Consider the following 23,685-nt stretch of genomic DNA (forward strand, 5'->3'; position numbering starts at 1 on the left):
TGTTAGTTTATGTGTATTCCATCAAACTGGTTCTTTGAGTCAGAGGCGAAAGTGTAAATATCAGTCATTTTCTTTACCCAATGGGCTACTTGATAATTGCAGAGAGTGATGTAACTCTCTGCAAAAAGAGTTATGTTTTGTTTCCAGTGAAGGTTTATCTGCTTTTAAATTTAAACCGATGCAACCTGTTCGCTCACACTGACACACAAAGCCAGCACCCTAATCACTAAGCAATGTTGCTTACGCACCCAGCGCGCTCCTGACCCACCCCACCCCAATCGCACTACCTAATATTGGTGTGCAAATGCAGCCATATTTTTCTCCACATATTTTCCTCCGCGACACCCTTGCCCTGTCGGTGACGTCACTATTTCAGAACTTCAACCCCTGAGGCGCGCTTTCTTGCGCGAAGCGCGCGCGTCCTTTGCTTCCCCGGCAACGACAAGGAAAGCGGCCGCGTCCCAAACCGCACAACGTTGTACTAAGCAGTGTGTGTGTGTATAATTTTGTGTGCATGGTGGCGTAGTGTGCAATCTTTGCATATTGCATTTTGATCCTGAATAGGACAAATTAACGGTGTTAAAGTAACACACGTTCTACTTAGATGAAATGCTTCGTGCTTTGCAAAATGTTATTGCATATAAGAATTTCCAGAATCTGAGCGGTTTGAAAACAAAATGTCCTTAAATGAGTGCCGTGATCAAACTTGGCCCAAGTGTGAGTCAGCGTAAAGCTCCAAATACGCATCATGGCACAGTGCGTAAAGCAAAAAAAACAAAAAAAAAGACAGCAGACTAAAATAACATAACGACAACCTAAACAATAACATTAATAATAATCTTAACCTTAGCATTATTAACACTCATCCGGAGTGGATAATAAAGTTGAAAGTCAAAAGGCGAGTGCAGTTAGAAGAGAGATGTGTGCGTCCTAAATTAGAGCCGTATTCCCGCGGCGGCTGTCGCCTTGAGACCCCGAGTCTCTGCCCTGCCAGCAATTACACACAGACAGTGGGGATTAACACTGAGAATTGAATTAACACTTCAGCCTTTATACAGGTTTACAGCAATACAAAACCTTAACTTCAGCAAGCCGGCGCGAGAGAACATTAAATATATTAAATATCATTTACCTTTCATTGTCCAGAAGTTTAACTCAGATAGTGTTTTAGGTAAAATATACCGCCATCCATACAGACAAGTGAAAGATTGTAGCCATGTAGCCAGAGCTTCAGTTAACACACTCATACACAGTGAAGTTAGTGAAAGCAGCCTTGACAACGCCGTACACAATACAGTCATATTCTCAAGCACACTTCACACGCCGCAGCAATGACACTACATACTCCAAGTCCTTTTAAAAAATCAGGAACCAATTATTAAGCTATTTAGCTATCCAGGTCAAAATGAATTTAATTTTGAATGATGATGATAATAATAATAATAATAATAATAATAATAATAATAATAATAATAATAATAATAATAAATGCATGTGATTATTATTATTATTATTATTATTATTATTATTATTATTATTATTATTATTACTTCGAGACACTGTGTGCATTTTCGGTCTGTAAAGCGTTATCTGACACACAAAACAAACACACAACATCCGAAAGACTTCACATTAACGACCCAATGTAACGCTCTCAATTTTGCTTAACAAGCTATGAAACTAATACAGTTAGATATTACTTATTTAAGCAATCCTTCTAAACAAACACTTGGGCTAGGACAATCCATGAGTTTTACCTGATTAGTGAAAACAACTTAGCCAAGATTTCCAAGTGCAATCGGTCCGACCTGCTTTCCCCCCCACTAATAATGATCAAACCTGAACTCTGACCAGCGCATCACCTTCTCACTGACTAATATCGATTCCTAACTCACATAACACATACTCTCACAAATATACAAATCTATAGCGACATTTATTTCCGTCTTTAAGCTGTTGACAGTGCCTGGAAAATAATAAAAGGAATAGCTACAGCATTAAAAAAAAGAAAAATAAATCAAACCGCTTTGTACAAATTATTTATGTACAAATACTAAATAGAACGCAATAATAATAATAATAATAATAATAATAATAATAATAATAATAATAATAATATGGAGAAGAATAAAGATATTATTATTATTATTATTATTATTATTATTATTATTATTATTATTATTATTATATTTCAACGCAATATGATTAGACAGTCTATTTTGAGGTCTATAGAGTGTCTTACATCGTGCATCACAAGTCCTAGAAAAACAAAACCAACAGATCATCTTTACATTACTGCTTGAATGTCATTCCCTTGATCACGTAAACTAAGTTCACTAAGACATACAGAGCAACCCATGTCTGCTTGCTTACCTTGTATAATGAAATTCGCCTTCCAGCTTTAAAATATCCACAGTGGCCTATAATTTCATGAATCCCAGAATCATTTTGGTTTGAAGTGATGAAAGCCTGGACAACTCTTGATGAGAATATAATATCCGGCTAATAAGCGGCTCTGTATGCTGTGGAACTGAAATGATCCACACACACAGTTCAGAGAATGAAGCGGGTGTTTAAGTTCAAGGTGAAAATGAAATGAAACGAACTGTAAAGAGAGTGGGAGGCAGTGGAAAGTGTGTGCAGGAGCTGATGGAGCAGGTTAGGGGATGGGGAAATAGGTTTGCTGGGATGGGCTGGGTGCTGGGAGAAATAGGGCTGACAGGAGGAGGCGTTAGCCGCCGTTTGGGCTCACACGAGCGGGAAACGCCACTCTCTCACCAGGGGACCACACAGTGTGCTGATCCAACTGCCCTGCAGCCTCACACACAGCCACTACTCCCAATTCATCACCTTTCATCACAGACTCCTACTTTAAATAGCACGCGCATACGGAATAAAGAACATCATAAGGGTTGATATTTATACTTTTTTTTTTCTCTCCTATAACTATTTTCAAAAACACGATACATTTTATTAAAGTTTTAATATCACACAATTTTCCCATCTTAATTTACGATAAATTGCACATTAAAAAAAAATTAATTTACACCGACGGAATACGCTCAACTACATTTCCCATGATCCACACGGACAACGCTGATTGGTCGGTTGATGATACACTTCCGAAACACAAGTCCAACCGTCAAGACGAGGCGAGATTTTAGCGGCACAGAGGAGCTTCTTGCGTTTTCTACACGATTTGTTGTTGTAAAGGATCGTCTAATCCGGTTAACAAGGTAAATACGATGTGTTTAGAGGTTTAACTAATAGCCCCGAGGCTCTTGTGATTAGTGGGACGTGTTTGAATGGGATAAGCTAGCCAGCTAATTATATGGACGCAGTTGCTTTGGTATCCAACACAAACACCCGGCGATATCTATGGTTAGATTTTTTTTTAAAGTCAACTACTAGCAGTTGAGAAACTTCTTTTTAGTAAAAAACAATAAATAAGCTTATTTTAATTTGAGAGGAAGCACAACGTCATGTACACTTTAACAAACAGACACCGGCTGTATCCCGAATTGATGTCTGCTCCCTGCACGTGCACTACATAGGGGAGGTCTCTATTTATGTCACTATATATTTATATATATATTTTGAACAGAAATGGGGCAAATGCCTTTTAATACATTCTAAACTTTTAATACATTTGACTTGTGTAGAAGATAATTTAGTCACAGTATCTGGTGTTACCCAGGTGAGAAAGGGCTTTGTTTTTAGCCTAAAACACTGCTTTTAGTATAATAAATAAATAAATAAATTAATTAATTAGTTAAAATAAATATAATTAAATTAAAAAAAATAATAGTAAAGGCAGCACTCCATAATGGGAAGTAAAATTCATTATACAAATAGTGGCTAAAATTAAAAAAAAAAATCTCTTATTTAAATGACAGGGATTGTTAATGCGTTACATTTTTTTTTTAATGGAGTGCGATTTGGGACTTGTGGATTTTTAGTGAAGTTTTATTGGCGCCATCATGTGTTTCATAAGAGTTATTAAAACAAATGCACTGCTGTTCAGGCAGCTGTTCCACAAACGAGGTGTCTGTTTGCCTCCACCCAAAAAAAAAAAAAAAGAAAGAAAGAAAATTTTACCTCTGTTTTATTATTTATATACAAAAAGTTCATTAAACCTCAAAACCCGAAAATAAAATGAACCTATATTGTTGCAGCATGGAAGTAATGCATCAAATAATTAGAAAGGAAGCTTGAGAAACAAGTCAAAGTTTTGTCGTTTAGACGCTTTTGGTTTTCGGACCTACATTTTGAAGAGGGTGGTGTATGAGATTTAGCAGATATTTTTTGAACAAATAAGGGTTGAGTACTCGGCTAAGAGGATTAACAAACAGGTTCGGAGGCAATTATGAAGAGTGCAAACAAGTTATGTGATATTTCAGATCTAAAATAAATTTTCATTGTGTCTTCAGACATTGGAAACTTTGTTACTTAATGCGTATTAAGGCAGAATGATTCTGTTAGTTCATGCAGCTGCTGAGAATTTTATATAACGTGATTTTAAATTCCACCCGCAGGTGATTCCTAGCATTCACCTTTGGCACATCACCGTTCGTGCTCTGGCATGAATTTCTCCGAGCTCCTGAAGCAGTCTAATCAGCTGTGCAAACTCTCCCCCGATGGAAAGTATTTGGTATGGGATCAGCATATGATATAGGTGTCATAACTATCTCCTAAGGGAAAGTATGATCCTAATCATTTTTAATAACACCTCATTATCTATTATATAAATTTAATTTGTGTTAACTCTCTCTTCAGTATGGGGATTAGATATAGTTATATTGGGTTATAGATATAGGTTTTTCCCCCTCTAACTAACCGCTCATCTCTTACAGGCGACATGTGTTCAGTATCGCCTGGTAGTGCGAGATGTCAGGACGCTGCAGATTTTACAGCTCTACACCTGTCTGGACCAGGTGGCGCACATGGAGTGGTCTTCAGACTCCCTCTTCATCCTCTGTGCTATGTACAAAAGAGGGCTTGTACAGGTACTCGCAGAACTTATTAGTCCTGATGCTAATTAGGTGGGAAAATGTCATGATGCATTAGAAAAGTGGTGTATCCAGCCTTGACTAATTAGTAAAGATTTGAACCTATATCGTCTTCTGTTAGTTTCACATTGCCAGCATCATCTTATCCATTCATCATCACTTTTTAAAAGAATACAAATACAGTATTACCTTTCTAAAGGAAGCCAGCGCCAGTCCTTCATTTTGTCCCTGATTCAGGAGCGCAGGTGGGACGGAAGCTGTGAACAGGGCTGTTCTTAGTCGTGATGATGTGCAGGTTAACGTGGATGTCTCTCTCTCTCTCTCTCTCTCTTTCTCTCTCTGTCTCATGCAGGTGTGGTCTCTGGAGCAGCCAGACTGGCGTTGTAAGATAGACGAGGGCTCAATCGGTCTAGTCTCCTCACGCTGGAGTCCAGACGGACGTCACATACTCAACACCACCGAGTTTCACGTAAGTGTGAAGTCAGGAGGAGTCTAACGCGTGCCATGTCAACTGTCGCTGCCTCGTAACCGAGGACCTGAAAATAGCAGGCTGTCGGGTGGACCAGGGCTGGACCTCAAATAACCATCTAACATAGAGCGTTGAGCTATGCCCAGCGCCTGTTCACTTTACAGACAAGTCAATGAGGGGGAAAAACCAGGGTGGGATCGTTTATTGGGGTTACTGGTGTTGTACAATTACCACAAGGGGTAAGCATGTGACCTTTCCTGGAAAATTCCTGGAAAAAACGCTGGAATGCAAGTCTGGACTGAAGGAATCAGAAACAAACTTAGGCCTGGTGTCACTAGCATTGCTTTGGTAGATCGTAGTGCTTTTTATAATTAAAATTATATTATACAAATTTAGAAACCTCATGATATGTCTCATGATAAACGTCTGACTCATCATTTGTGATAAATACCACTTTGGAACATCCAAATATCACGAATACCACTTTGGAACATCCAAAGTTCGAATTTCTGTTAGTTTGTATAGTGGTTTAGGTTGCTCCGTGACTTCACACATGCCTAACTTCTGTAGCTGTGGGAAGTATCTCCTGATCCAGAGGTGTTTCTGAAATAGCCATGAAAGCTACTCAGGACTGGAACTACATGTGAATCTACATCCCTCTATCTCTGCCTGTTAGGATTACATGTGGGATAAGTGCCAGGGCAGGAGATGCCTGCTGCCTGAACTCGACTCCAAGAGTCACTGACAGGTGCTGAGACACAGAGCAGCTGTGTCTGGGAATGAAAGAGGGGGAACAGAGTTGGGTGTCTATGACATTCTCACTTTCTCTCAGTAGCAATCAAAATTCAGACTTTGTCTTTCCATTTGTATCTTATGTGACTGTTTATGGTCAGAAAGTAAAATGGGTAGTGTCGATTTGCAGGTAGCAAATCAATGTAGGTTAATATAATGTGTGTATGTTGGAGGATGGTGAGTCTCTAAGGCAGGCAGGTTTAGTAAAGCTCTGTCATTAACAGTGTTTGCTCAAAGGTGAAAGGTTAAGAGTTTAGTCACTGGCATTAGGCCGATATCAGCCGACATCACATTCACACTAGAAAAGAATTCATTAAGCTTTAGTTATAAGGTGGTTTGCATGTTTGCATGGTGGCTTGGACTGTGGTCTCATGATAGTGATAAACAGGATGCTGACATGTTTGGGAACTGCTGTGTGGCATTACAGCAGGCAGTGTTTTTTTCTGCCCCCTTGTAGAGTTCATTTGTAGACAGATGAAGATACCTGTTTTTTTTTTTTATTAAGGTTCTTCTGTGGGGCATCTGATTTGGAAAGTACAGTGAAAATACAGTGAAACTAAGTAACTGTGTTTGTCTGAATTTGTCTGAATTAATTTGACCTAACACACAGGAAAATATACAGAGAATATTAAGATTGGGGAATTGGGTACAGGTGAGCAGAAATAGAGACGGACCGAGTATGTTAGTGAGGATGAGGTGGAGACTGATAATGAAACAGGAACTAAAACAAAAATGAAACACTTGTTGCCATGGAAACTACAGTGCAACTCAAGGAAGGTGAGCTAGCTTGTGATGATCACGCCAATGCCATGGTTTATCCTAACAGTCACAGAAAACCTCCACTTGAACCAGATTCATTTACATTTCTAGCATATGGCAGATGCCCTTATCCGGAGCAACATTGTTGTCGCTCTTTCTTTTTTTCTTTTTTTTTAATTTATACAGCCTAGCAGTTGAGGGTTAGGGTCTTGCTCAGCAGTGGCAGCTTGGAGGACCTGGGATTCCTACTTAGAAACCTCCGATCAGCAGCCCAACACCTTAACCACTAAGCTACCACATCCCCTGAGTGATCATAGTATCCACAACTTTAAATATTGTATTGAGCAATGCAAACAGCAAACTGACGGGTATGGAAAAATGATTTTCCCTGAACTTTTAATATCAGACCATGGTTCTGTTGTTTTTCTCTTGGATCTGTATGTATTATTTTTTATTTATTTATTTATTTATTTATTTATTTAAAAGGAGCAGCTCCGGCTTGGAGACACCATGACTATGAGCTAACTAACACTTTGTCCCTGGTGTAGTGATCCAAGTGTTTGCTGAGTGTTGTAAGTGGCTCTTGAAAGAAGAAACCCAAGGGCAATGGTGAATAGTATACCTTTCAAATGATGCCACATTGTTTGGGATCCTACCAACAACGCTTGTGCCATCATTAAACTATTGTGGCTGCTCAGAGTCTCGGTTTTCTAATAGCCCACAGTCAAAATGCTGAGCATTAGACAGGGCCAAAATCCCCAGGCTGGCAGGGGTGGCATCTCCTGCCCCTGTAGCAAGTCTGGCCGGCTGTATCGGATACAAGTGAGAATCAAATGTGTAACAGGAGCATTGGCACTGTATCGTTTTAAAGATGTTTTCTGATGTGGAATTCCCTGGCTTAATCCTCTGCTGACAGGCAGGTCTATGTAAAGATTCTTGCAAATGCCACTGCAACTACTTGCATACAAAGGGGTTTTCCCACTGTGAATCATATCGATTCCTTTCATTTCCAAATAGGTTCTGCAGGGTATGTGTAAATGTTTTAGTTGCGCTGTCTGTGTTGTCTTTGCACTGAAAGCTTTATTGTTTCACTCACTTTCCCATTGTGGGTTAACTGTGTATTTGGGTCTTGCATCAGCAGAAATCGATGATGTTCTAGTTTTTTTAAACAGCCATTGGTGTAGCACTTTTGTTTTCTTGTGGCAGCACAAGGAGCTGCAGCTGTCACGCTACCGAATATTCCCCTGAGGTTCCAGACATTGTGGTGACACGTGTCTGCCTTGGCTGGATCACTGAACCCCTGAACACGCTAGCCTCACCAGCTCCACACGCCTCCAGCTTGTGAGAATCATCTCCCACCTTCCTCTCCACTGTCCTAGAGTTTTATATTTCAGTTATGCCGGGCCTATCTCTTTTTTACACCAGACCCCATATAACCTACTCTGTGTAGCAGACATGATGAGAGGCGGCATCGCTTCGAGTGATCACCCTGTGTAGATGCTGGTCTGCATAGAACTGAGACGTCTGATGCAGCTGTAGGGCTTTGATCAATCCATTCAGGGCTGAAGACAGATAGTTATGAGACAGGGAGCAGCTGATGCACCTCAGTGTCCTCCTAGAGCTCGAGTTCACCAGAGGACACAGCAGGGGAGCACAGAGAGCATCCTCTTTTGTAGGGCTCAGTTTGATGTACTTGTTTCATGTTTGTTAGACATGTTTCAGGAAGAGCTTAAGAATGTTAACTCCTTTGGCTGCACAGTGGCTTTGGCACTCTTGGTTAAAGGAAAATCTTTCAGTTTTGTCGTGAACTCACACTAGATTATAAAACTTGCTTGTAAAATAATATGAGAGCGTTGCACTTTATAGGCCTATAGACCACATACTGATTTAATGGTTTAATTACAGCCAACAGAACACTGGCTGATTTTACAGTACATATACACACAAGGTATTTGGCTGATGTCCTTTTTCAGGGCAACTCTTTTGAAGAATGCTATAGAGTAATAGTGGTTAACAGCTCTACTTAAAAGCAGAAATATAATGCATGCACAATGGTGCCATATATTGTTAATATCCTGGTGCAGTTTCAACTGTGACTCCATTTGTCTAGTCCAAATATGAGTGAAATTACTTTAAGTTAATTTTATAGTTGGTCAGATTCAGTTTCATGAAAAAAAGAAAAGAAAAATCACTTTCTGAGGGTCATTTCAGGGAAGAATCATGCTCTCATTTCCTCATTTCATGCATTTGTCAATGAATGAAAAAAAGTCTTTATTTAAAAATGAAACCATATAAATGATATTGATATAAATTTATATTAGGGGTGTTATGGTTTACAATATTAATCAAGTATATGGTATATATCCACCACTGACAAATCTATTCCTTCTTATTACTAATTTTATGCCTGAAAGGCCTTTATAATATACACTATATTGCCAAAAGTATTCGCTCACCCATCCAAATAATCAGAATCAGGTGTTCCAATCACTTCCATGGCCACAGGTGTATAAAATCAAGCACCTAGGCATGCAGACTGTTTTTACAAACATTTGTGAAAGAATGGATCGCTCTCAGGAGCTCAGTGAATTCCAGCGTGGAACTGTGATAGGATGCCACCTGTGCAACAAATCCAGTCGTGAAATTTCCTCGCTCCTAAATATTCCACAGTCAACTGTCAGCTGTATTATAAGAACGTGGAAGTGTTTGGGAACGACAGCAACTCAGCCACGAAGGGGTAGGCCACGTAAACTGACGGAGCGGGGTCAGCGGATGCTGAGGCGCATAGTGCGAAGAGGTCGCCAACTTTCTGCAGAGTCAATCGCTACAGACCTCCAAACTTCATGTGGCCTTCAGATTAGCTCAAGAACAGTGCCCAGAGAGCTTCATGGAATGGGTTTCCATGGCCAAGCAGCTGCATCCAAGCCATACATCACCAAGTGCAATGCAAAGTGTCGGATGCAGTGGTGTAAAGCACGCCGCCACTGGACTCTAGAGCAGTGGAGACGCGTTCTCTGGAGTGACGAATCACGCTTCTCCATCTGGCAATCTGATGGACGAGTCTGGGTTTGGCGGTTGCCAGGAGAACGGTACTTGTCTGACTGCATTGTGCCAAGTGTAAAGTTTGGTGGAGGGGGGATTATGGTGTGGGGTTGTTTTTCAGGAGCTGGGCTTGGCCCCTTAGTTCCAGTGAAAGGAACTCTGAATGCTTCAGCATACCAAGACATTTTGGACAATTCCATGCTCCCAACTTTGTGGGAACAGTTTGGCGCTGGCCCCTTCCTCTTCCAACATGACTGTGCACCAGTGACCAAAGCAAGGTCCATAAAGACATGGATGACAGAGTCTGGTGTGGATGAACTTGACTGGCCTGCACAGAGTCCTGACCTCAACCCGATAGAACACCTTTGGGATGAATTAGAGCGGAGACTGAGAGCCAGGCCTTCTCGTCCAACATCAGTGTGTGACCTCACAAATGCGCTTCTAGAAGAATGGTCAAAAATTCCCATAAACACACTCCTAAACCTTGTGGACAGCCTTCCCAGAAGAGTTGAAGCTGTTATAGCTGCAAAGGGTGGACCGACGTCATATTGAACCCTATGGATTAGGAATGGGATGTCACTTAAGTTCATATGCGAGTCAAGGCAGGTGAGCGAATACTTTTGGCAATATAGTGTATTTCAGACCGGAAGGAAACTATTGTGGAAAAACTTTTTCAGATGTTTGACCTTGAACCTGTTTGAATCAATTACAAAAGCTAATCAGTTCATCTGCATCTCCATTCTACCGAAGGTTAAACCACTCATTCTTGAAATATCACAGTATGGTGGCAGCATCATGCTTAAGGGCTGCTTTATTGAGCAAGAGCTAGGGCTTTCATCGAGGTACAAATCCCAGTCAGTTACCAGTGTGTCTGCTAGTAAGCTGAAGATGAAATGGAATTTCACCTTTCGGCATGACAGAGGCTCAAATTGTACATCTAAATAAAGCATGAACAAGTTTAACAAAAAGAAGATCTATGTTTTTAAATGACCAGAACTGAATCCTACTAAAATCTTTGGTGACCCGAAGCGGGCTGTGTACCTTACAATATTTTGGAAAAATATTGCCAAGTCAAGATGTACCATGCTGATAGAGTGTAATGAGGTGTAATGGTATCAAAAGGTGATTAACAGAGTATTTATGGGTATGCCTACTTATGCAACTAGGTTATTGTATGTTTCTCTACCCCCCCCCCCCTTCTTCCCTAAAACGTTTCTCATTGTGTTTTACTTAATTTTGTATATTGGAAAAATTTTGACATGATTAATCTTGGATACATTTTTTTTACATCACAAAAAAACTGTCACTTAAACAGTAGCAGAACATAAGCAATATAAAATAGTTGTTGGTGTTGAATATGGACTTTTCTTTTTATCCTTACAGTTAAGAATCACTGTCTGGTCTCTTTGCAACAAATCCGTCTCCTATATCAAGTACCCTAAAGCCTGCCAGAAAGGTGAGAGTGTGAGAATAAAAAGTAGCTCAGACAAAGTGGAAAAAGCTTTAGAAATTTACAGACTAAAACATCCCAACACCACCAACTATCTTCTCATCATTAGGAATGGACTTCAGTGCAGACGGACACTACATGGCTCTAGCTGAGCGACGAGACTGCAAAGATTACATTAGCATATTTGTGTGTGATGACTGGCATCTTCTCAGGGTGAGCATTTTTTTTTTTTTTTCCCAAAGTACAGTCCACTTACTGTGAGATTCAGGAGCTTCAGGGTCCTAGATTGTGTCCCTGTGTAATTTTGAGTTTAACATTTCTGTTGAAAAGAGAAGATGTTAAACAGGCAACTGGCAGGATGAAACCTTTGTGTTATCTGATGAACATGTCATACTCAGATGATTATTAATTCGGAGTATTATGCTTTTTTACTTCTTGTGAATGTACTGCAGCATTTTGAGACAGAAACACAGGACCTAGCAGGGGTGGAGTGGTCTCCTAACGGCTGTGTCCTTGCAGCGTGGGACGCCTGTCTTGAGGTGTGCATCCATCTCACAGGATTAATGAGGAAAATACATGTGAACATAATTATCTAATTATTTAATTATCTAATATTCGCACATTCCTCTAGTACAAAATGCTGCTGTATTCCCTGGATGGGCGTCTGCTATCAACATACAGTGCTTATGAATGGTCACTGGGCATTAAATCAGTCGCTTGGAGTCCCAGTAGCCAGTTTCTGGCCATCGGCAGCTACGATGAGAAGGTACAACCTTTACATAAGCACAACCTGCTTTTAGTTTCTGATATTAAAATTACGCTGCTAACGTTCAGTTCAGTAGGAATCCTACATCATAGGGATTGATCAAGAATGTGGATTGTCTGACAGGAAATCAATTTATATGTAATTTATACATTCAAGTTCTACTTTTAGTACAAACCAGCTGTTATGCTATGGCTGTTTTCCATTAGGTTCGGATCCTGAACCACATCACCTGGAAGAAACTCGTGGAGTTCGACCATCCAGCTACAATCACTAACTCCAAAGTTGTAGGCATTTATTCCAGTTTTTGCCCAGTTTCTAGAGCAACTTCATATACTTTTTTAGTTTTTCTTTTGTCATGTATTTACATGACTTATATAGAAAGATGGCTGAGACATGGTGGTGTGTGTATGCACAAAGCTCGACAGCTGTTTGTCTGAGGATTTGTTTTTGTTATTAGGTTGTGTACAAAGAGGTGGAGAAAAAGCCCGTTGTTGGCATCGAGGATTTGTCCAATCATCAGATCACCATGACAAATTCCCTATTCAACACACAGAGCAAATGTAAGGCCTGTAAATGTTTTCATCATCCAAGTGTGCATGAAACAGTGGATCTCTGATAACATTGCTTTGTATTGATCATGTAGGAAAGAACAGAAAAATAGATAGACAATAAAAAAAAAACAAAATAAAAATCTTTGTGAAGAAATATGATAATTCAAAATCAATTTTCATGTACATCATTTCATTATAAAACAGACCATAAATTTGAATGTTTATAATCATGATCATATTTATTTCAATGTTTAGCTATTACATTACCTCAAGTAACTGTCTGCTTTGGTTTATATTAGGTCTTGTTTCAGTTATCTTGCTGATGAGCACTATTGGTGTGTGTGGGTGAATGTGTATGCTAATATTGCGTGTTATGCAGACAGTTGTGTTTGAGTGGAGCCTGAGGCTGGAAGGCTCAGCATGGTGACAGGGCCATTACGAATTCCAGCAGGCAGCAAAGTTGACCAACTATTTCTGTAGGCAGACCATTGACTGAGCTCTGAGAATGCCCCCATATAAATCTTACCACTGAAAACATGGTGCCTAGTGTCATGTTTTGACACAAGATCTCTTCCTTAAGCCTTTGCCTCTGCTCCTAAAAACATGAAACCACCCACGCTGACAGTCACACTTTGCCTTAGAGGTTTGCGGGGCTCAAATTCAGTGATTTGTTCCTGGCAACAGATGTTACACTGCACTTCCAGGGATGTGTTCACAGCAATTTGACATCCCACACTCAAGCTGATGTACACTATACTGTGGATACACTGAAATATCACTGAGTTTATTCAAATATCTTAAGGAAATGAGTGGTGCTGGTGTAAGACTTTGCTAGAAATTGATTGAGAGATTGGGCTTGAGATTTTTCTATTCAACTTGATCATTACTTTTTATTTCAGATGAGATTGCTCCACTGCCAGTCCAGGTGTCGGTGGTGAAGCCTGATCCAGATCGTGCCAACCCCAAAATCGGAATCTCTACTCTTGCTTTCAGTGCAGACAACCGTTACCTTGCCACAAAAAATGGTAATAATCAAACTGTTGATATTCTGTAATTGGTATTTATATAGTTTGTTAGGGTCAAGGGTAAATCCAGAAGCTTCTTTCACATACGGTATGCCATAGCTACTTCCTGATGAGTGCCCCCTGCCCCATTTGGCATCACTACCAGTCATGAGAAGCATTACCGGCTGCCCGCTGAGTCTGGTATTTAGAGACATTTGCTGCTTTTAGCTGCTGTGTAATTCCCCTTTATTCTATCCACTAAGCTTTATTCTTGCGAGTGCAAACTCCCTGACAAGTGTGTCTTCCTGTTTGGCTTGGCACTGGGGTGTTAATCATCATTAAGTACTCTGATGAGTAGTAATGCCACTGTGTTGGCTGACGCTGTGCCAACCGCGTGTCTCAGACAGCATGGCGCAGTGTGTGTGGCTGTGGGACATGCAGAGACTCAGCCTGCAGGCTGTGCTGGAACACACTTCAGCTGTGCGCTGCTTCGCCTGGGACCCGCGCTGGCCACGCCTGGCACTCTGCACCGGAAACGCCAAACTCTATCTGTGGTCCCCCGCCGGCTGTGTTTCCGTCAAAGTGGAAGTGGAAGGTGTAGGTAGGTGCAAGCTTCTATATATATTTATACCACTTCAACATGGATTATTACAATAACACCACGACTTGAGTTGGTTTCTTCCTCATATATGGCAGCAGTTTAAAGCAGGACAAGTCAGATTGTATGTCTTTTATAATGCTGAACAGAATAGAAGAGGTTTTACAAAAAGTTGAATTTATATTAGACCTTATCTTTTCCTCCTCACTTGCCCTGATGGTTCTGTGACAATCTCTGTGTAACTCAGGTTTACAGGTGCAGTCACTGTTCTGGCACTGCGATGGAGAATCTCTGATCCTGTTGGGGAAAGATCAGCTGTGTGTCTGTTACATGGCCACAGATGAGGAGAAGTGAGTGCCAAGGAAAAGCCAATGGCTAAACTACACTAGCACCAGCGTTGACATCTTCCATTTTAATTTGATGTGTTTTAAAAAATCTCTGCTATGAGGTGGACTTAACACCAAGATACAGTTAAAAGCTGATAATCGCCTGTGTTATGAATGTAGAAGTCAGCACATAGAACAGCGTTGGCAAAAATCAGAACATTCCCTATAGGATGGTTTTGTTTTTGTTTTTTTTTAGCTTTCTGGCTTAGACAAAAAAATCATTAGATCTTATAGTATTATGGTCATATTTAAGTATTTTCAATCAAATTCCCATCTCCAGGGCTCTCAAGTGGCACAATAGTTTGTTCTATTGTCAGATCATGAGTTCCAATACTATTCAATTGGCAATGCTCTCTGGGTGGGAGGGATGTTATAGGCTGCCATTAGCCAATCATAGGTGTCTATGAGCTCACATATGTGGACGAGGGCAGATGGGGCTTTTCTCCGAGTGTGTTATGGGAAGCATGCTTAGGTAGCTGTTCCTTGTTTAGGGGAAAGATGGCTAGTGGGTTGGAATTAGCTCATAATAGAAGCCTAAAAGTGTCAAATATTTAAAACACACAAACTTCACATTATCTTAAAAGAGCTTAGAACAACAGAGACAGGAGAGATATTTTACTTTCTGTACGTATGCACTATACTTCATTTCTGATCAGACGCCACACATTCCTTCTACCGATAAATGATTCCCAGGATTATTCCTTTCAGTTACAAGTGTTGAAGACGTTTACAATGAATCCCTGGTCGACTGTATGAAGGGCAGAGTACAGTGCAAATAAGGGCTGGAGTTTTATGTAGAAACATAGCACTGCTGTGATCGACAGCCGCTGTACCTCAGGACCACAGGATTTTAATGCTGGAACACAAATACGCCAAATCACACTGCACAGGCTGAAGCTGTTCATACTGGAATGTTCAGCATTGTCTGGTTTATTTGTTATTTTATTTATAACTCCAAATATTCATGAAGTAAGCGCATTAATATGTAGAAACCGACTGTGTGATATAGCTAGCATGTTGCTCTCAATTCCGTTATAAATGTGAACTTTATAGGGAAAAGGCTTTATAGGGACAGTGTTTTGTCTGATGTAGGAGAGATTTTTGTATCTGTAGAGTTTAGGATTATTTTTATAGGCTCAGAATTTCTAATAAAGTTTTTTTTTTCTACAAATCCGCCGGAATGTTTTGGACTGAATCCCTTCATGCTCCCGTTGAACTTTTATTAACTGACAAAGCAAAGTACAAGAATGTAAAGCAATTTTAATAAGTTTAAGCATGAGCATCGGTACAGTACAAATCCACAGAACTGAAAGGTAGACTACAACGCTGAATCTGGCTCCGGGAAAAACGACCTTAAGCATGAAAAAGGTGCAGTAGTAACTAATAATCGTACATAATTTAGGTCTCAGAAAGTGGTCCAGCAGTTAGACATCAAGAAATTGAGGAGTGGCGGCATTATTTTTGAATTCAATGGTTATTAGTATTAATTAGTAATATTTTGCCAGAGATCAGGGGTGTAAAAGCTGTAATGGGTGATTCGAAGCAACAACCAGCTTACAAAGACACACAAAAGCACTTTTTCCACACAGTAAACCGCATGCACAGTTCACATGCAATACTTTACATTTGTACAAAAACAAAAAATCCTTCAAAACAGTGCCATCATTAAGAGGTTTGATACAAAACACATAACATTGTACAGCGAGAGGGCAAAAAAAAAATAAACGGATAAAAGTGCATACAAGCAAAAAAATAACCTATTAGGGAAACCCGTATTAACGCATCTGCACTAATCACCTCTGGTTAGAATGAAACTCCTAACCCACATTTTGCATCCATGAACAATAAAGCAGCATTTTTAAAATGAAAGATTGCTGAATTATTAACCTAACCTGAGCCCTGATCAACGTCACAAACTGAGCCGCATTAGTTACGGTAAGGGAACATTTTTGCACTGATGTCACTGCTATGAAAGTGTGATAGAATGTCTTGAAGAAAATGAAACGTTATAAACAAAATTGCAAATATCTGATGTGTTTTTCCAGTCATTCTGGTACAGATTTGTTGGTTGGTACTGTATCTTTATTATTTCTGTGAGATGTGTGCAGTTGCAATAGCAATAGATCATAGTACAATTAAGCAGGAAAACGTTTTAAACATGAGAGACAATGGTCAGGATTTAGTTAGAGCCTGAAACACATGAACGAGAGCTCTTTTTTTTTTTTTTATTGTCCAGGTCACAGTAATGAGAAAACCCCAGTGTAAAGAGACAGGAAATCTGTTCCAGAATACAATGCACTTACGATAGTGACTTTGGAAGCTGATCTGTTGAGTTGTGTACAGAGGAAGAGGTGAGAAACTAGGACAGACTACAGGACTAAAGCGCTGCTGCATCGCTCTCTTTACAGCGAGGGCTAAATCCCAGTGGCACTGCTGGTAGTAGAATGGCAGTAAAATGAAAACAGTTAAAAGTGACCAAAAAGGGTTTAAACGTAATAGCTTAAAATGTACGTTTACAAAAGGAGTGACCGAAACGAATAATTCCAAAGAAAAGTGTGCAAACCATTCACAGTGATTTAAGTTCGTAAATAATAAAGAATATGTTTGTAAGACAATAACATTTTTGGACTGAAAGGAAACGTACATAATTGATCACTCAACTTTCAGCATGACCGCTGGAAGCCACTTACTAACAAGCTTTCAGCGGTGTACGAGTTTTCTGTATGTTATTAATGCAATCAGCGCCATACAAAATTCTCTGCATGAGCAGGCTAGTTTCCACCAAATATCCGTTTCCACGTCACTGACCTGCACAGGAGTCAACAGGTTGTGCTTCACTAGTTAATGAGAGCTGAATCACACATGAATGAATCAATCAGTGTGATTATTCTGTGCCTGCCTAGTGCAAGCAGTGGAACACACACACACAGTTGGGAAGATTAATAATTATGTTTCAGAAACCTCAGAGACAGCAAAGGTAAAATTCATTAATGAGTCTCATATTTCTAGTTTTAATAATGGTTTGCAAATTTTTTTTTTAATGAATTTACTAATAATTATATTAATAATAATGCTTAATACTTTTATACGATTTTTAAATACAATTCAAAAAATTTTAACACGTATTTCATTCAGATTTCTCTTATAGCTTATCCATGACAACGCTAGTGCATCCAAGAGAAAGTCGTTCATTTCTACTTGCTACTGCTAACCTCAAAGTGCACAGTAGATTAAATCAAAACAATAAAAAAAAAAAACATAATTATTACTCAATCTGCAGGCAGGGACAGAAGTTTATGCAATAAATTCCATGCAAACGGAATAACTGATCAATAAAATGCAGTGGATGAACTGCTGGCAGAACTGTAAGGGTTTAGCAACCGGCTGTGCATATAGGCTTTTATACAGCGCAATGACTGTCTGTGATTTTGAAGAGAATGTTTGGGTAAAGTTAGCTAGCTAAGTTGTTTTGTTGGTTTTTTTGTTGTCCAGATGTGCGCCAAGCAACATTAAGAAAATGGCAACTGTTGTTGCTGTAACTTAATAATTAATCAATCAATCAACTCACACCTTCCTGGCCTCATAAGACCATGAAGTGAAAAATAACTGCTACCAAAAACAAATGTGCATCTGTTCCATCCTTTCCTCTTCAGTGAACTGGAAATATTACTGACATTTGGCCTGACTGCTGTAACGTCATAGCAACGTTGAAAACCTGTAAGGCAAAACTGTAGACGCTGGCCCATCTATCTGTAATATATATCAAAAAAAGAAAACCTGTTTGTATGTTGCCTGCTGTTAGAGGAATACTGAAATTATGGCTGTTCATTTTCCATCGTTCTGTCCCCATCGCTAATCTGAACACCTGACCGAACATGTTAATAAAGGGACATGGTGAATTACCCTACCTTTTAATGGTTAATACCCAAAATACTCCAGCATCACACACTCCAAATCCCACATCAACATACTGTTTAACAAATTAAATAAATTAATTAAAAAAAACATCTAGTAAAAGTTGGACAACAAAAATGAAGCAGGGTGGCACGAGCCCAGGAAAGGGGCATCGACGTTGGCATCAGAGGCTTCTAGGCACATGCTGAGGAGCCAGCGAGTCACATGGAGAGGGTGCATATACTTCACCCCCCCAATGGGATCCAGCAAGCAACACAAGAGGGATTCATGGAGCTCGACATATTCAAGTGCAACAACGCGAGTTAGCGATGATACTAGAACTAGAAGCCGATTTTGCCTCTGGTCATGGAGTAGCCCAGTTTGGCCTCGTTGTTGATGAAAGACATGATGCCTAGGTAGGTCTCGATGAGCAGCGGCCGCTCCAGCAGCAGCACCCCGTTTGACCGTCCTGGGATTGGAAACTCCTTATGGGCTCTCTTTACCGCCTGGATCAGCTGAGTTTTAAAGTTCTCCAGCTGATGAATGAAACAGGATGGTCACTGCAGCCGGCTGAGGATCGCTCAAAGCAGGATAATCTTGCACTGTATGCTCATGTTTATATTTGCTAGTTTGGCTGATGCTTTCAAACAAAGTGATTTAAAATTGAAGCAGGACACAAGTAAGAGGTAGAGATTAAGGGTCTTGCTCAAGGACCCACAGTGCAATTTGGAGCTTAAAGCTTTAACCACTGAGCCAGCAACTACCACGCTTAAGTGCTTATATTACCAAGATTCAGTTTAGACCTAAAAAGAATGCAATTAGTATATTCATTTTCTTTATTTTTCTGAATAAAATCTGGATTTACCTGGCAAAGGGAAGCCACCTTTTCATCTGCGTGAGCCATAGGGTGCTCTGTGAAGGTGGCATAGGGCATGTCAGTGGACCAGGGGTTCCAGCGGTTTAGAAAAGAAGGTCTCTGCCGTTTATCCCAATGCACACGAACGCCACTGCCCTCTCTCCTGTAGACAGACGCAGACAATTTCTCATTTTCTTTGATCCGGAGTTTTCAAGTTTTATACTGGTGTGAGCAATAAATAAACAACCGAGTAAGCATCAACTTCCCCAGTTCATATTGAACAGAATAGTCTGACACAGGGGTGTGTTTTGTGCTTCATGTCCAAGCAGAGCGCAGTAGTGACACTCCCACGTTAATGATAATAGCATAATAATACTACAATATCCAAATCTTATCTTATACGGTCTGTTTGTTTGGATTAGCATGTGAAAACACCAAAACAGACCCTCTAGAACTCTATAAAGAATTTTTGGAAAAGAGGACGTATTAATTGTTTTGACTCAAACACTTCCTCTAACCTCTCATATGATCTTACTTATTCAGTGATTTCGGTGGAAACTCGAACTCTCCGACTGAAATGGTGTCCACGGCGTTTAAGGAAATTCTGATGACCTGCTGACACAGCAAGTTTATGAAGTCATATTTGCAAACCAGAAGGGACCTGCAAAAACACCACAAGACAGCACACATCAGTACACTAAGAGCTGATGGGTAAAAACCAAGACATCACGTGAAGAGGACCTTCCTTTCTCACCTCTCGGTTATGAGCACCAGTCTCTCCTTTTCATTGTTCCAGTGATCAACTCTGAGTAGAGAGAGTACACATGGTTGGTCAAACTCAGCTGAAATCCATATGATCACGATTGTGCATTCGGAATAAAACAAAAATAGTATTATGTTGAACACGTGTTTTAAAAATGACATAGAATCTGTGTTGGCTGTGCAACAGGTCAGGTTAATAATATACTGTAATAAATTTCATATTATATCATCATTGCAAGCTGCTTACAGAAGAATATTTTGTAATCTTGGTTACAATATCAACCTGACTCTTACTCACAGCCTTCTGTTCGCTTTGTTTACTCTCTCTGATATCTAGAACTGTTCAGAACTTTTTGCTGCCTGCAGAAGCGTGGCATGTTTGACGGACCATAATAATAGAGAAATAAAGGGATAAAATACTGCATAAATATTTGACTGAATGTCGGCTCAATGTTTCAATACTTCCAGCCTTAGAGCAGCAGCTTACTTTCTGGCATGGCTTTCCTTTTACATATTATCTAGTGAGGGCATGCGCATCATTCAAGCAGTGATCTGAGTGGAGTGATGAGGACAGACGTATCCGAGCCGACATACGTGTATATATAAGTTTCCCAACAACCGAAACAATCTGACTGTAAATTACAGCATTACTAAATTGACTAAGCAGCACAGGAATACTGCATTATAGAGTATTTTCCCCCTGCGAACTGAAGCTTTAATAACTGCACCTCACAGACCATAAACATGTTTAAATGAATACTTACTACATAACATGTACAGAATAACATCTTCTGGCATTATGTTGAACTTCTAAGGCTGTTTATCTGCCAGGAATACGCTAGAAGCCTGATTTTCTGCAAATTTTTTTCCGATCAAGTTTATTTTTTATTTTTTTTAGGAAAAACAACATAGATGAGTCTTTTATTTCATGCACAATAATAAGCATTACAATTAACAGCCAAATGAATGAACTACAAATAAATGAAAATGGCCATGATGTAGACCACAGAAATAAGGAAAGAAATTTCTACAGCAATGAATGTGGTCTGTTTTCCTCCAAACACATCTCAATCTTCTTACACTTTGTGTTGGCTATTGTTCCGGCTCCATCTCCGGCCAATTCCCTTGAGATCCAGGATTAATTAAACAGCACATTACGCGATGTGAGGTAATGAAAAAACAGACAACTCACTCTGCTAAGAGCCACACACTCAGAACCTCTCCATCTTCTGAAGGTAAAGCCACCGTACGGATATCGTTCACCGCCTGCTCTATGGTTCCTGGCTGGAAAACAAACAAACAAAAACAAAAAACATAAGCTAAATATCAAAATGCTGTAATTTATCCATTGGTATTTCAAATATTATTTTACACCAGTCATATACAACTTGACATCAGGGTAGGATTGTGAACCCTAATTTGGTCTCAGGTAGCCTGAAACAGCCTGAAGAGCTAAAGAAAATGTCATTAAAAATGTTAATCAAATGTACATTGATTCTTGCAGATGCACCATTCAGCTGAACTCATGGAAACTAAAAGAAACAGCATCTCATCTTTGTTTTATTTTCTCAGATACAGCTTTCAGCACAGTCATTATGGTCCATTCACCGAGGCAAGCGTTAGTCTGTGTGTGTTTAGAACTGGAGAATGGAGGCAATGAGTTCATTTCAGTATACACATTAAGGACACTCATTTTCTGGAGCCATTTGGGTTCAATTATTTTCCGGAGGTTATATCGGTTCCTACAGGTTTACACTCAAGTCACACGTAACCAAAACCCAAACTGTCAAAAGATCTGCTTTAAAAAGTCACCATATACGATTTTTAAAGAAATATAGTTAGTAGAAATTAAATACTATTATTTAAATGTTTTAAGGAAAAGTAATAAATATGGAATGAAAGGAAAAAACGTAAACAACAGTACCAGAGGAAAACTATCAGGACCGATCAGGCATAACATTATGAGCAGTGACAGGCGAATAACACTGATGATCTCCTCATCATGGCCCCTGTTAGTGGGTGGGATATATTAGGCAGCAAGTGAACATTTTATCTTCAAAGTTGATGTGTTAGAAGCAGGAACAATGGGCAAGCGTAAGGATTTGAGTGAGGGCCAAATTGTGATGGCTAGATGACTGGATCAGAGCATCTCCAAAACTGCAGCTCTTGTGGGGTGTTCCCGGTCTGCAGTGGTCAGTATCTATCAAAAGTATCGTTTAAGTCTTTTAAGTCCTGTAACTTACAAGACTTAAAGGATCTGCTGCTAACATCTTGGTGCCAGATACCACAGCTCACCTTCAGGGATCTACTGGAGTCCATGCCTCGACGGGTCAGGGCTGTTTTGGCAGCAAAAAGGGGGACCAACACAATATTAGACTTTTGGTCATAATGTTATGCCTGATCGGTGTAGCAAGCTTGCACCATCATGGTTAGCATGAAGTCAAAACTCTGTGCCATTTACATACATTAATATGTTGTAAATTCAATGCCATATTAATCAAACTGAAATTTTATACACCCTAATTGTATATATATATAAATGCATGTCAAGCTGTCATGTCATTAAAATTATTATTTTAATTTTATTAACAATTTGTCTGAAGTATCTGATAGATGTCGTCAGCTGATATATATTTATTTAAAGCTGAAGCTAATAATGATAATAATTAAGCTAGCTATAGAGTCATTATTAGCTACGGTGCTGTACAAGCCGGCTATTTATAACTAATGAACTACTATTTATGAATGCTGTGTGTGGTTCTTACCCTGAACACGAAGTAATCCTTCACTTTTGCACGGAGGGTCGGGTTGTGGACGTGAAAAGGTGTGAGTTTTTGGAGAGGAGAGCAGCAGGCTACAGCAGCTCCGAACCCGAGCATGGGCTGGGCCTCAGGCCCCGGACTGAACGCCACCTCCAGACCGTCGAGCGCTTCCTCAACGCCGGCGGCAGGCAGGATCGCCGCCCCTGGACTCTCCGGCTCCACCGAGTCATTCAGCTGAAGCATATTATTCTAAAGGTTTATTAGAAACAGCAGTAATAGCCTTATTTAGCTCGGTTTAAATAACCACTGCGCCGTTATTATTTTATCTGCAGAAGGCAGCAGGCGCGCTGCAGAAGCTTGTTTTGCTTGGAGAGGAAACACCCACATGCTTCACTCTTAAAGCCACATTCACCTCCATAAACCACCGGGAATAAACCTCTGTAAATAAACCAGTGGGTAAATAAATCCACACACCTTCACTTACACTTTTGTATTTTGTCTCTTTACAAATTAGTTTGTATAAAGCTGCGTTTTTCTTTTAAAGATCACTAAACTTTCGTGGGCAAAACACAAAAGCTATTTTAA

The 23,685-nt window shown here is 39.9% G+C and overlaps 2 protein-coding genes across 3 annotated transcripts; one reads left to right on the forward strand and one right to left on the reverse strand.

Moving 5' to 3' along the window:
- The first annotated feature begins 3,106 nt into the window (after nucleotides 1–3,106).
- On the forward strand, nucleotides 3,107–18,088 carry wrap73 (WD repeat containing, antisense to TP73). 2 transcript variants are annotated; one of them, XM_058389157.1, is made up of 13 exons: nucleotides 3,107–3,236; nucleotides 4,536–4,651; nucleotides 4,854–5,006; nucleotides 5,362–5,478; nucleotides 11,455–11,527; nucleotides 11,631–11,734; nucleotides 11,974–12,060; nucleotides 12,153–12,287; nucleotides 12,494–12,571; nucleotides 12,745–12,847; nucleotides 13,738–13,863; nucleotides 14,246–14,443; nucleotides 14,688–18,088. In XM_058389157.1, exons 2-13 carry the CDS (start codon nucleotides 4,583–4,585, stop codon nucleotides 14,792–14,794), a joined length of 1,350 nt encoding a protein of 449 aa, XP_058245140.1. In that variant the 5' UTR covers nucleotides 3,107–3,236; nucleotides 4,536–4,582; the 3' UTR covers nucleotides 14,795–18,088. The 2 variants fall into 2 exon arrangements, with proteins under 2 accessions (XP_058245140.1, XP_058245141.1); XM_058389158.1 differs by having other exon boundaries at nucleotides 12,494–12,568.
- tprg1l (tumor protein p63 regulated 1-like) lies at nucleotides 16,337–23,481 on the reverse strand. The gene is made up of 6 exons (XM_058389159.1): nucleotides 23,104–23,481; nucleotides 21,531–21,622; nucleotides 20,331–20,381; nucleotides 20,112–20,237; nucleotides 19,586–19,739; nucleotides 16,337–19,256 (listed from the first exon to the last, which is right to left on the reverse strand). Exons 1-6 carry the CDS (start codon nucleotides 23,341–23,343, stop codon nucleotides 19,062–19,064), a joined length of 858 nt encoding a protein of 285 aa, XP_058245142.1. The 5' UTR covers nucleotides 23,344–23,481; the 3' UTR covers nucleotides 16,337–19,061.
- Between the last annotated feature and the right edge of the window lie 204 nt (nucleotides 23,482–23,685).

Source organism: Hemibagrus wyckioides, linkage group LG05 (genome assembly GCF_019097595.1).
Source record: "Hemibagrus wyckioides isolate EC202008001 linkage group LG05, SWU_Hwy_1.0, whole genome shotgun sequence".
Taxonomy (NCBI): domain Eukaryota; kingdom Metazoa; phylum Chordata; class Actinopteri; order Siluriformes; family Bagridae; genus Hemibagrus; species Hemibagrus wyckioides.

Bases quoted from the DNA above. Each gene is read 5' to 3' on its own strand.
- wrap73 (XM_058389157.1), top strand. From the start codon at position 4,583: ATGAATTTCTCCGAGCTCCTGAAGCAGTCTAATCAGCTGTGCAAACTC. The intron at 12,288-12,493 runs GTACAACCTTTA...GTTTTCCATTAG, and splicing joins TCGGCAGCTACGATGAGAAG to GTTCGGATCCTGAACCACAT. The intron at 13,864-14,245 runs GTAATAATCAAA...CGCGTGTCTCAG, and splicing joins TTACCTTGCCACAAAAAATG to ACAGCATGGCGCAGTGTGTG.
- tprg1l (XM_058389159.1), bottom strand. From the start codon at position 23,343: ATGCTTCAGCTGAATGACTCGGTGGAGCCGGAGAGTCCAGGGGCGGCG. The intron at 20,382-21,530 runs GTGAGTTGTCTG...CTCTCTACTCAG, and splicing joins AGTGTGTGGCTCTTAGCAGA to AGTTGATCACTGGAACAATG. The intron at 20,238-20,330 runs GTGAGAAAGGAA...GTGTTTTTGCAG, and splicing joins CTGGTGCTCATAACCGAGAG to GTCCCTTCTGGTTTGCAAAT.